Here is a 13820-nt window from a genome sequence, read left to right on the forward strand (position 1 = left end):
TGCGTCTTTTCCTTTCACACACTACGCTAAGTGTTTAAAGCATTTACATATGGTAGATCTTCATGTTTCCATTAAATTTTATTACACGGTGGTTTTATTTGGGGGAGGGTGAGGGGGTGTTATTATTTTATCGTTTTTGTGTTGTTAAATTGCCTATAGCAGTAATACTGAAAATATCCCACTTTATAGCTCACCTAAGCCCCTTTTTGCAGCTGAGAAACATGCATATACTTTAAGCTGTATAGATCAACCACAAAGAAAAAAAAGGGGGGTGGTGGGGAATGAGACATCTCATTTGATTTCTTAAAAAAGCAAAAACAAAACTAATGGTATTTTTAACTGGGATCAAACTAAACCCATAAATCAATTTAAGAAGAACTGACCAGTTTGATAATGGTCTTCCAAATCATGAAACAGCATATGTTTCAAAATATTTATGTATTCCTTAATGTGTCTTAATGATGTTTAATCATTTTCTTCCTGGAAGTTCTTGTATATTTCTTAGATTTACTCCAGGTAACAGCTTTTGTCAAAAATCAGTTGGCTGTAGGTGTGTCCATTTCTGGGCTATTCTGTTCCACTGGTCTATGTGTCTGTTTTTTACACCAATATCATTGTTTTGGTTACTATATTCTAGCAGTACATTTGGAAGTCAGGTAGTGATGCCTCTACCTTTTGTTCCTTTTGCTCAGGCTTGCTTTGGCTATTTGGGCTCTTTTGTGATTCCATATGAATTTTTGGGATTGTCTTTTCTAATTCTCTGAAGGGTCACTGGAATTCTTTTTTTTTTTATTGTACTTTAAGTTTTAGGGTACATGTGCACAATGTGCAGGTTTGTTACATAGGTATCGATGTGCCATGTGGGTGTGCTGCACCCATTAACTCGTCATTTAGCATTAGGTAGATCTCCTAATGCTATCCCTCCCCCCTCCTCCCACCCCACAACAGGCCCCGGAGTGTGATGTTCCCCTTTCTGTGTCCATGTGTTCTCATTGTTCAATTCCCACCTACGAGTGAGAACATGCGGTGTTTGGTTTTTTGTCCTTGCGATAGTTTGCTGAGAATGATGATTTCCAGTTTCATCCATGTCCCTACAAAGGACATGAACTCATCATTTTCTATGGCTGCATAGTATTCCACGGTGTACATGTGCCACATTTTCTTAATCCAGTCTATCGTTGTTGGACATTTGGGTTAATTCCAAGTCTTTGCTATTGTGAATAGTGTCACAATAAACATACGTGTGCATGTGTCTTTATAGCAGCATGATTTATAGTCCTTTGGGTATATACCCAGTAATGGGATGGCTGGGTCAAATGGTATTTCTAGTTCTAGATCCCTGAGGAATCGCCACACTGACTTCCACAATGGTTGAACTAGTTTACAGTCCCATCAACAGTGTAAAAGTGTTCCTATTTCTCCACATCCTCTCCAGCACCTGTTGTTTCCTGACTTTTTAATGATGGCCATTCTAACTGGTGTGAGATGGTATCTCGTTGTGGTTTTGATTTGCATTTCTCTGATGGGGTCACTGGAATTTTTATATGGACTGCAGTAAGTCTGGAGATGACTTCAGGTAGTATGGCCATTTTAACAATATTAATTCTTCTAATCCATGAACATATGATGTATTTCCATTTGTTTGTGTCTTCTATTTCTTTCCTCAATGTTTTATAGTTTTCAGTGTAGAGATCTTTTATCTCTTTGGTTAAGTTTATTCTTAGGTATCTTGATTTTTTGTAGCTATTGTAAATGAAATTGTTTTCTTAATTTTTCAAATAACTCACCATTAGCATATAGAAGTGCTGATTTTTGTATGTTAATTTTGTGTCCTACACTTTTACTGAATTCACTTATGAGTTGTAGCAGTTTTTTGGTGAACTCTTTAGGGCTTTCTATATTTAAGATCATATCATCTGGAAACAGAGACAATTTTACTTTCTCCTTTCCAATTTCGATGTCTTTTATTTCTTTCTCCTGCCTAACTGCTCTAAGACTTCCAGTACTATGTTGAATAGGATTGGTGGAAGTGGGCATCTTTGTTAGGTTCTTGATCTTAGTGGAAAAGCTTTCATTTTTTTCCCCATTCAGTATACTACTAGCTGTGGGTTTCTCAACTATGGTCTTTATTGTGTTGAGGTACATACTTTCTGTATCTATTTTGAGAGTTTTTATCGTGAAGGGATGTTAAACTTTGTAATGTGCTTTTTTCTGTGTCTACTGAAATTATATGGTTTTCGTTCTCTTTGTTACTGTGATGTATCACATTTATTGATTTGTGTATGTTGAACCATCCCTGCATCTCTGGAATGAATCTCGATCATAGTGGATGATGTTTTTAATATGCTGTTGAATCGGACTTGATAGAATCTTGTTGAGAATTTCTGCATCTAGGTTGATCAGGGATACTGGCCTGTTTTCTTTTTGTTGTGTCCTTGTCTAGTTTTTGAATCAGGGTAATGCTGGCCTCATCAAATGAGTTTGGAGGTATTCCCTCCTCTTTAATTTTCCGGAATAGTTTGATAATTAATACTAGTTGTTCTTTAAATGTTTGACAGACTTCAGCAATGTAGCCATCAGAAACTAGGGATTTTTATGTCAGGCTTTAGCAGTTATTCAATTCTCTCACTCATTGTGGTCTGCTGATTTTTTCCATTTCTTCTCAATTTAATCTTGGTAGGTTGTGTGTGTTCAAGAATTTATCCATTTTTCCTATATTCTAGAATTTGTTTGTATACAGTTGTTCATAACAGTCTCTTGTGATCCTCCAATTCTGTGATACATTTGTAATGTTTCATTTTTCATGTCTGGTTTTATTTATTCAAGTCTTTTTTTTTTCTTTTTTCTTAGTCTAGCTAAAGGTTTGTTGATTCTGTTTATCTTCTCAAAAAAATTTCACTGATCTTCTGAATTGCTTTTTTAGTCTCCATTTGTTTACTTCTGCTCTAAGCTTTATTATTTCCATCCTACCAATTTTGGGTTTAGTTTGTTCTTGCTTTTCAAGTCTCTTTAAGTTGCACAGGTAATCTGTTTATTAGAAATCTTTCTTCATTTCTGATGCAGGCATTTATTGCCATGAACTTCTAGAATAGGTTTCACTGTGTCCCATAGGTTTGGGTATAACGTGTTTCCATGCTCCTTTGTCCCTGTGAACTTTCTAATTACCCTTTTAATTTCTTCACTGACCCACTGGTTATTAGGGTGCATATTAACTTCCATGTATTTGTTGGTTTCTAACGTTTTTCTTGTTGTTGATTTCTAGTTTTATATAGTTGTGATCTGGTAAAATACTTGATATAATCTCTAACATATGATCTTTACTGGAGAATATTCCATGCACAGTTGAAAAGAATGTGTATTATGCAGCTGTTCATGTTCTGTAAATGTCCACGGTGTAGTTTAAGTTTCATGTTTCTAGATCATTTGTCTATTGTTAAAAGCGGGATGCTGAAGTCCCTACTATTGTTGTATTGGAGTCTATTTCCCCCTTTAAATCTAATAATATTTGCTTTATATATTTGGATGTTCTGGTGTTCGGTGCTTACATATTTACAGTTTTGCTTCTTGGCGAATTGATCCTTTTATTATTACATAATGACTTTGTCTCTTTTTACAGTTTTTGACTTAAGGTCTATTGTATCTAGTACAAGTATGGCTACTTCTGCTCACTTTTGGTTTGAATTTGCATGGGATATCTTTGTCCATCCCTTCACTTTCAGTCTATGTTTATATTTAACGATGAGGTGTGTCTCTTGTAGGCAACATATAGTTGGGTCTTTTTTTTTTTAATCCATCCAGCTGCTCTATATTTTTTAATTGGGGAATTTAATCCACTTACATTCAAGGTTACTATTGATAAGTAATAATTTACTCATGCTAGTTTGCTTTCTCAATATTAGGAAGATCCTTCGTCTGATTCTTCTCCTCTTGTTTACTTCTGTGGTTTGGTGGTTTTCTGTAATGCTAAGCTTTGTTTCCTTTCTCGTTTATCTATCTACTATAATTTTTCTTGTGGTTACCATGGAGCTAACATAAAGAGTCTTATAGTTACAACAGACTATTTTAAGCTAATAACAACTTAACTTTGGTCACACAAAAATAATCAAGACTTTTTCCCTTCACTCCCCTAACCCACCATGATTAGTGTTTTGATTGCTGTAATTTACATCTTTTTTTTTTTTTTTTTTGAAACAGAGTTTCGCTCGTGTTGCCCAGGCTGGAGTCCAATGGCTCCACCTGCCGAGTTCAAGCAATTCTCCTGTCTCAGCCACCCAAGTAGCTTGGATTACAGGCATGCACCACCATGCTCAGCTAATTTTGTATTTTTAGTGGAGACGGGGTTTCTCCATGTTGATCAGGCTGGTCTCAAACTCCTGACCTCGGATGATCCACCAGCCTCAGCCTCCGAAAGTGCTGGGATTACAGGCGTGAGCCACCACACCCAGCCACATCTTTATCTTTCATGTGTTCCTTAGCCACTAATTGTAGCTGTTGATGTTTCTGACGTTTTTAACTTTAAACCTTCATATTAGAGGACTGAAGGAATTACACAGCACCATTATAGCACTGGGGTATTCTGAATATGATTATGGATTTACCTATTTTGATGAGTTTTGTATTTTCACACATTTTCATGATATTAATCATTCTTTCATTTCCTATTATTTCCTCTAAGTGTTTTTTGTAGGACCAATCCAGTGGTGATGAATTCCATCGCCTTTGCTTGTCTGGGAACGTCTCTATTTCTTTTTCTTCCTTTTTTTCTTTATTTTTTTTTGAGACGGAGTCTCACTCTGTTGCCCAGGCTGGAGTGCAGTGGCACAATCTCGGCTCACTGCAAGCTCTGCCTCCTGGGTTCACGCCATTCTCCTGCCTCAGCCTCCCGAGTAGCTGGGACTACAGGCGCCCGCCACCATGCTCGGCTAATTTTTTGTATTTTTTTTTTTTTTCTTTTAGTACAGACGGAGTTTCACCATGTTAGCCAAGATGGTCTCGATCTCCTGACCTCATGATCCGCCCGCTTCAGCCTCCTAAAGTGCTGAGATTACAGGCGTGAGCTGCTGCACCTGGCCCTTCTTTTTCATTTCTTAAGGATAGCACTGCCGGCTATATTCTCTGCTGACAGTTTTTATTTTTATTTTTATATTTTATTTTTATTTTTTCCCAGCACTGTGAATATGTCATCCCACTCTCTCCTGTCTTGTACAGTCTCTGCTGAGAAATGTACTGACAGTCTAATGGGAATTCCCATATACGTGACATAATGTTTTTGTCTTACAGCTTTTAGAATTGTGTACCTTTGAGAAGATTTTGAGGGGTTGAATTTTATTGGGGATCTTTTCATTCCCAGATGTCCATAACTTCCCAAGACTTTCTTCCAAGAAGTGCAGAAGGGCACAGGCAATCTATTTAACCAAATGGGTGGTCTACGCCTCTCTTCACTACTTCTTTCTCTGGCACTCCCATAATATGAATATAGGTTTGCTTAATGGTGTCTGCTAAGTCCTATGGGCTTTCTTCATTCTTGGTTATTCTTTTTTTTTTTCTTCCTCTGAATGGGTTATTTCAAAAGATCTGTCTTCAAGTTCAGAAATGTATTATTCTGCATGTTCTAGTCTGTTACTGTGGCTCTCAGTTGCATTTTTTTTTAATTTCATTCACTGAATTCCTCAAGCTCCAAGATTTCTGTTTTGTTCCTTTCCGTAATATCTATCTTCGTTTAATTTCTCACTCAGCTAATGAATGTATTAATTTCGTTAAATTGTTGTATTCTCCTACAACTCAAAAGTTTCTTTAATGTCATTATTTTGAATTATTTTTCATGCATTTCATAAATATTCTTTTCTTTGGATTCTGTTACTAAAGATGCATTGTGGTGCCAGGTTTGGGGGTGACAGGTTTCTTTGCTTTTTCATGATTCTTCTGTCTCTATGTTGGTACCTGTGCATCTAATGGACAATTGCTTTTTCCAATTTTAATGAGCAGCTTTCATAGGAAGAGGTTTTTTCCTGTTGATGGGTCTTAGGGTGCTGACTGGAAATGGTGTGGTGGCTTTGGTTCAGGGTGGACTCAGTACTGTGGTGTCCAAACAGATTATTCAGCTAGAATCCTCACCTGCGGTGTCCGTGATTATCTCAGTGACTTAGTATGCAGGAGCCCATGACTGTGGTGGCATGGTTTTTCTGGAGTTGGGGGCACCAGGCTGGTTGCTGGTCAGGCACATGCTTATGCAGCAGGCCAGAAAGGTTGTACGATTGTCTCTCCTGAATGGCAGGGTTACTGCTGGGCTGGCTATCAGGCCAGGGGTGGATGCATGCAGGTCTGGAGGCTGTGCATGACTCTGGTGATGTAGGGTTAAGCTGTGGAAAGAGTGCCTCCAAACCAGCTACTGGACTAAAGGTAGGAAATTGTGGCCCAGAAGCTGTGCAGAATCCTCCAGTGGTATAGGCAGACAACCTTTGGGCCAGCTGTTCAAGCTGGGAGCAAGTTCACACAGGCCCACTGGCTGTACACTACTCTCTCCCTTGGGGTGGGGCCACCTCCAGGCCAGCTAGAGCCAGGGACAGATGTACACTAGCCTGGTGGCTGCATGGGGCTGCCCTGCCATGCAGGCCCACCTGCTTCCCTGGGTAATAGGGAGCCTTGTGGGTTTAGGTATCAGGGCCCCAGTAGTGCCTTTGAGCCTAGGCTCCAAGTAGCCAAGGTATTAGTGCTAGAGGCACTTGTGTGAACTTTCTGGAATGAGGGCAATGCCTCTGGGATACAGGGTGGCTACTGGCCTCCAGGTCAGGAAGCACTCCAGATGTGGGCTTGGTTTCACAGTTGTGTCATCCCTTAGCTGCTTGGGTTGCAGGGGTGCAGGGTGTCAAAGAGGTTCCTGCTGTGGGGGAATGCAGCCACATGTACTTTCAGCAACTGTTTATGCTGGACTTGGGACCTGTGAGGACTGGGGAACTCTCTTGTAGCAGTGACTGCTGGCATCTGTGGTGGTGATGAGGACTGATGATTCTCAGCTTACCTCCTTCCTGTAAGAAGAGGAACCCCCTGGCTTTGATTCAATCCTGGCAGGGGAGACAGTATGGCAGAGGCAGGATACTTTGCTCTCCTCCCTGTAGAGCTATTCTTGACTCTATGCTCCACAGGGACTTTGCTGTTCTCCTGGTACTCTCCAGTGCATTTCCTCTGTCACTCCAAACAAAATAAACTTATTTGTTGTTTTGGTTCCTTTTTTGTGAGGGGAATGAGAGCCAAGCAACTCTAGTCGGCGATCTTGCTGACATCACTTCCCATCAGTCTTTTTAATTTTAGCCACTGTGATGGATGAGTGCTCTAATGTGTTCTTCAATGAGATGAACAGAATAAAGCTTTTGATCAAACTTGCACAACCCAGATCACCACCACTGCTACAATCTTAATACCCAAAATGGAATCACATCCACAATCATATACAGAGTACAAATTAAGGAACTCTATGTTTCTAACACAGAGGCTACCACTACTTGTCAGACATGTGTCTCCTACCAAAAGTTGACCTATGTATCTGGCCGTAGGAGAGCCCACATTGCATGGGGTGTGGCTCCTGCCACACGGACGGCCTGATTACATCGACCAGTTGATCCCTCTTCCTGGGGATATCAGTGGTACCTCACTGTTGCTGATACTTTTTCAGGTTACACTGCTGCTGTTCATCAGTTACCTACAGCCACAACCTTGTAGCCCGGGAAACTAATCTGTGTCATATTTCTTACTTTTCCAGATCATCTATAACCTGACATAATGCATCTTAAATGGTTTGATGGTTATTCGATGGCCCTTCCATGCTCCTTAGCATCCACAAGTGGCTGGTATTATTGAGCACTGAAATCCTCCTCAAAGATCAATTTTAAAAGATTTCTAACTCTGCCTCTCTCATCCACTCCTGTTTCACACACCATCTTTAGGCAGTTCCCCTTCACAGCTGCTTCCTCAGTTATGATAAGGATAAAAAATGTAGGAGTTATACAGACCTATTTTAATAATTCAGAATTCCACCCTAACTATTTCTGGACATGATCCTTCTTTCTTTCCCCAGTGGCAACTCCAGGCTGAAGATAACAAGAAATAACTAGCTGAAACACAGAAATAATGAGGAAAAAAGAGAATCTGTAGTCTACTATTTCTTGAAATTGTTGAAGGTGCGTGCTCTTTGTAACAATTTTAGCTAGAAAACTTAGCACTATCTTCTAATGAGGCACTTCAAAGTTATTTCATGAGGCAAGCTATTTTCACAACAAATATGCCGTAGACACAAACCAGTCACAATGTAGTTCATTAACAAATTTCAACTGTCCATACTCCACTTGTGTCCTGGCAGTGATAATCAAGAGATAATAAATACATCCAATTCTGACACTAGAAAGTATATAAAGAAATACTTTTAAAATGTTCTACTTAAAAAATTTTACGACGAAATGTATAAATGCCTAAACACAGGATTCTAAGATATAAAAAGATAGGCTTTATCTCATCAAATTACACACAATGTAATATCCTAATGTGTAACTTCACATTAAATTATGTCTCCTAAAATATAATAAGCAAATGATTCTGGAATTTTATTTGCAAAGATTTTCCCTGTATCAACTTCAGTAATGAAGAAGGAGTTAATTTACTTTTAAGCATAATATATAAATGTCTTCCTTTTAAAACGCATCATTTTCTCTTTTGAATTTAGAGTTCTATACCTTAATAAACCCATAGGAGCAAATATATCCCTGATAATGTTTAGCTAGAACTCTCCATACCCTCTTTTTCTAATACAACATGATTTACATATAAGTTTATTAAATGCATATTTTGCACTGAACACCCATTTGTTCATTGTGGGTTATTGAATTTACACATAATTAATATGACTCTTTTACTTCTCGGGAGTATAGCTTTATGGCATGTTACATTATGCCAAATCTCTATGTCATCTACAAAAATAATATCTACCAAATATTTACTATTTTTAAATTACATTAAAATGTAAAAGACCTAGAATAAAAAAAAGCATTATCTGAAGAGACATTCTTTTGCCATTTTGGATAAAAACAACTCCAAAACAATAATATAACATATACATTGAACTGAATATCAAATTAGGAACAGCCTTCATCCCTTTTTATATTACCTCACTTTTATTATATAATTAGTACCTGTTGTTTTAATTAGAAAACACATAATAGAACTACTGATACTAATTGGGTATATAAGCTCACATACATTTTATATTCATATACTAATATAAATTCATATAAACAAAAATATTTTAAAAATTTTAAAATAAACAAAAAATTTTTTAAAATATTTGTATCAAGTATACATTATTTTTATAACCCTTTTCACATAAAATCATGCCCCATACATATGAAATCCAACTCATGTGTTTTGTATTTAAAATATTTCTCAAAGTAGGCAGGGCGCAGTGGCTCATGCCTGTAATCCCAGCACTTTGGGAGGCCGAGGCGGGTGGATCACGAGGTCAGGAGATCGAGACCATCCTGGCTAACACGGTGAAACCCCGTCTCTACTAAAAATACAAAAAAATTAGCCGGGCGTGGTGGCGGGCACGTGTAGTCCCAGCTACTCGGGATGCTGAGGCAGGAGAATGGCGTGAACCCGGGAGGCGGAGCTTGCAGTGAGCCGAGATCATGCCACTGCACTCCAGCCTGGGCGACAGAGCGAGACTCCGTCTCAAAAAAAATAAATAAATAAAAATAAAAATATATATATATATTTCTCAAAGTTTAAGTATTGTCGTTTTATAATTATTCAAGACAATTGTGCATTGCAATACACGTTTTAAAAAGAAAAAGCCCAATTCATATAATTTCTCAAATGCTTCAGAAAATAAGCCTAACTATGTATCTTTTGGTTTTCATTTAAAATTCCTGGCAATAAATATTAGCCATAACTAATGAGAGGGACAATAGAGTTTAATTAGGTCTTTACATAATATAATGTCTTACAAAGTCGTTTCCCAAGTAACATTTAAAGACGTTAAAAAGTCGCACTAAGATAAAAAATTATATGCCTTTGCTAAACATAGCATTTTGAAACATTTCCTACCATACAGTAATCTCTGATTATTTGGAAAGAAATATCCTATTGATATTGTGCCAAAAAAAATTACCTGAGAAATTTGGTACATTCTGTTACCAAAGGACTATGTTAAAGGAAAAGAACATTAAAATCTTAAGATGCATCTGAGCTGTGTGCCTTTGGAAAAAGCACATTTAACCTCTTGCAAGCTAAATTTCTTCTTCAGTAACATAGAGTTACCACTGCCTTCAAATAGTTCTTTAGAGGATTACAGTTAGTTATAACTTAATGGCTTATTAAATTATTGTATCTCCATCTTTAGAGGTATTATGAAAACCAAATGTATCTTTTAGTCCTTAGATGAATCAAACTGTTTCAAACTACAAAGTTTTGGTTATTAAATTAAAAACTGCATTCTAGCACACCTCTTGAAGCCCTGCCCATTTATTTGAACAATATATATAAGCATATTATCATGCTATAGATCAGAGGTCGGCAAACCACAGCCGAGGGGACAAATCCAACTGGCTGCCTTTGTAAATCAAGATTTATTAGGATACAGCCAAGCTCATTATATTATGTATCAGCTATAGCTGCTTTTGCGTTATGACACCAGAGCTGAATAGCTATAACAGAAACCCTATAGCCAACAAAGCCAAAAATATCTACTATTAGCCCTTTACAGAAAAAGGGTGCTGACCCTTACTATAAATTGTTATAAATTGGACAGTGCATCCAAAAAAGATAGGGGAAGAAAAAAAATGAAAGAAATATTAAAATATGCACCTAAATGTAATCCCTCATAACACCATCCCAAAATCTTAAAAATCTAAACCCAAATGCAATCAAAACTAAATATGAAGATTTGGTTACATAAAATTTAAAAATACACAAGCATATTACTAGTTTAGAGTAACAAAGTATATCTTATTACCTCTTAAAATTAATTTAACCCAATTAATGATTTCTATTTTTAAAAGTACTTATATCTGCTTTATACAAATTATGTTTTTACCTGCTAATGGCTTGTTCCTCATCAGTTATTCCAGTCTCCCTGAATGCCCTGTTTGATTCGGCCAAACTCAAGGCAATTGCTCTCTGAAGATCATCTTTATCATCTCCAGTGAGATCAATCACATCTGAAAAGCAAAACTATCTTTCTCAAAATTAAAAGTAAAACAAAATGAAAGGTAATTTTTATTATGGAGACTTTATATCCAATAAACTCTTTAAACCAGTCAGTACCAACTAATTTTGTATTTCTAAAAGCCTATCTAAAAATAAATGCAAACATATTTTTAACTGGTCATACTCAGTAACTCAATGATTTTTTTGATAAAATATACCTAAAGCAGTAAGCAGAAATATATTTCACTGTAGAAGAATCTCCGTATTTACTATGAGGTCTCTTATTAAAGGCTAATAAGCAGAAAGATGCTGAGAATGGTTTATCAACAAAAATTGAAATCAATACAATTAAACATTTACATTTCCGCTTTCTGAAGTTAACCCAATTACATACGCATTATATTCTGTCCATACTACTACTGTCTAGACATTATCAAATTACAGTAATTAACAATGAACCCTTAAAAACTGATGTTTCAGAAACTAACCACAGATGTACATTTACATATACATTTTTTAAATTCTGAAAGAATGTGCCAAACTATTAACAGTGGTTAACTCTGAGGAAAGGAGTTATAGTAGGAAGAAGTATAAGAATCTTACACTTTCTATTTAAATACTTCTATACAATCTGAATTGTTTAATAAATATGCAGTCCTTTTAATTTAAAACAAGATTCTCATTTCACAAAAATGAAATATACAAGTGAATGAAACAAGCCCCCTTCTAACAAAAAATAATAACCTTAATGCTATTAAGTATTAATTCTTTTTCCAAAAAAGGTTACAACTAACACCGCCTTCAATAAAAATGACTTTTAATCCAATTTCCCAATATATATTGGTCAATTTCCCTAAACCAGATGATGCCAATGATAAATACTCCCATTATCATTTAAGCAATGATAGAAACCATGGTATATTGCTAAGTAGGGAAGTGGTAAGAGAAACTATCTGTTATTATCTTTGCATGGTTGGGATTATGCTTATTTGTATTTTGGACACGTTTTGCCTTTATTTTACTTATTTGTATTTTAAATTTTATTTTTTAGAGACAGGGTCTCACTGTGTCACCCAGGCTAGAGGGCAGTGGCATGATCACAGCTCACTGCAATCTCAAACTCCTGAGCTCCAGTGATCTTCTCACCCCAACCTCCAGAGTAGCTAGGACTACAGGCATGCACCACTTGGCTAATTTTCTTTTTAATTTTTTGTAGACACAAGGTTTTGCATGTTGCCCAGGCTGGTGTATTTTAGACATGTTAAAAATGTTTTCTTTGTAATCATACAATTTTAGAAGAGGAAAAAAAACAAACAAGATAGAGGATGGGGAGGATAAGGTGGCTTTATTTTACCATATGGCTATAAGGTTTTACATAGACACTAGAAAAACATATTATATATTTAATGAAAAAAAGTAACGTATATTGATGTTTTCCAGAGTCTACTTCTATTCTCATCCACACGTTCTCCAAATAGTAGCTTGTAAGAAGATTTAAAATATTAGAAAGGATAACTGATCATGGAAGTGGTGGTATTTTTTTTAATGTCTTTAGAGAGTATAATAAAACCTCACAAAAGTGTATTAAGTAGAGCCCCCCATAAATGCAAGCAAGTAAAAATTGTGAAAGAGTTATATAGCATAGTAATTGAAATGGTGAATCACTTTACAGACAACAGCAGGCCACAGGTTTTACAAGTCTGGTTACAAAATCCAAGTCCACCCAGACCACAGCTGAAGATGAGTGTAACCCAGAACTGTACAGTTGAGCATAAATACTGATGAAGCAGCGAGGATAAAAAGGTATGGAATGCCTCATAAAAATGAAAGCTATCTTGGTTATTAAAATGGCTAGAACTTAGGTCTAAGTAAAGAAAGGATAATGAAAAGTGGAAAAAATTTGAAAATCACAGAGAAGCAGAAAAACAGGGTTTAGGTATGTGATTAATTAGCGGTCAGATTCCATTATCTCGTTCTCCTAAGTTTACTTTCTTCAATTATAGAAACTAAACATAAAAAAAAAAAAAAAAAACCTAGAAAAACTATCTTCCTTATTCACTGGCAGTTAGGGTTTTGGATGAAACTTAGGCCTCATCCATTAGAATGCACTAACATGAGATATGGCAGGCAGAGTGCGGCGGGGCCGGGGGGGAGCCATTATCCTGTTGCCTTTGGCTGTTTTCTCTAGCGTGATTGAAAAGATTTAAGTTGTTCCACAGTATTCCAGACTCCAATTTCCAGCCTTAAGAATGTCAAGAGATGGAATATAAGTGGCAACTAGACTTTGCATTCCAATTTCCAGGCACAGCTCAGTGGCAGTTACCTAATCCTGGCTTCCTGTTTCCTGGGCTGCAGCTACAGAAGTATGTTCTTGAACTCAGTAGTCCTAGAGGCCGCTTTCCTAACTGTGACAGAAGTAGCTGCTTCCCTGACTGGTCAGTCCTGCAATGATGTAGGAGTCATTTCAGAAGGCTGAGCTAGAGCGTTCCTCCAGTCCTTCCAGTGATTTTTAAAGAACCTAATCCCCTGTATTAAATTCCTTATTTGAGAATTTCTAGAATGTTTACTTGTATCATGACTGACAAGTAAAACAAATGGGCTATAGCTGAAACTAATTTAAAAATAGC

The 13820-nt window shown here is 36.8% G+C and overlaps 1 protein-coding gene across 4 annotated transcripts in view; it reads right to left on the reverse strand.

Annotated features, from left to right (window-relative positions):
• USP25 (ubiquitin specific peptidase 25) overlaps positions 1-13820 on the reverse strand; it is a 163428-nt gene that overhangs the window by 104475 nt on the left and 45133 nt on the right. For 3 of the 4 annotated variants that reach the window (XM_032176136.2, XM_032176135.2, XM_058427102.1), the window contains exon 4: positions 11081-11204. In XM_032176136.2, coding sequence (XP_032032027.1) covers positions 11081-11204 — 124 coding nt within the window. Of the gene's footprint in view, positions 1-8006; positions 8093-11080; positions 11205-13820 lie in introns of those variants that run through there. The other variant, XM_058427103.1, reaches the window with a different exon arrangement.

Source organism: Hylobates moloch, unplaced genomic scaffold (assembly GCF_009828535.3).
Source record: "Hylobates moloch isolate HMO894 unplaced genomic scaffold, HMol_V3 SCAFFOLD_14, whole genome shotgun sequence".
NCBI lineage: Eukaryota > Metazoa > Chordata > Mammalia > Primates > Hylobatidae > Hylobates > Hylobates moloch.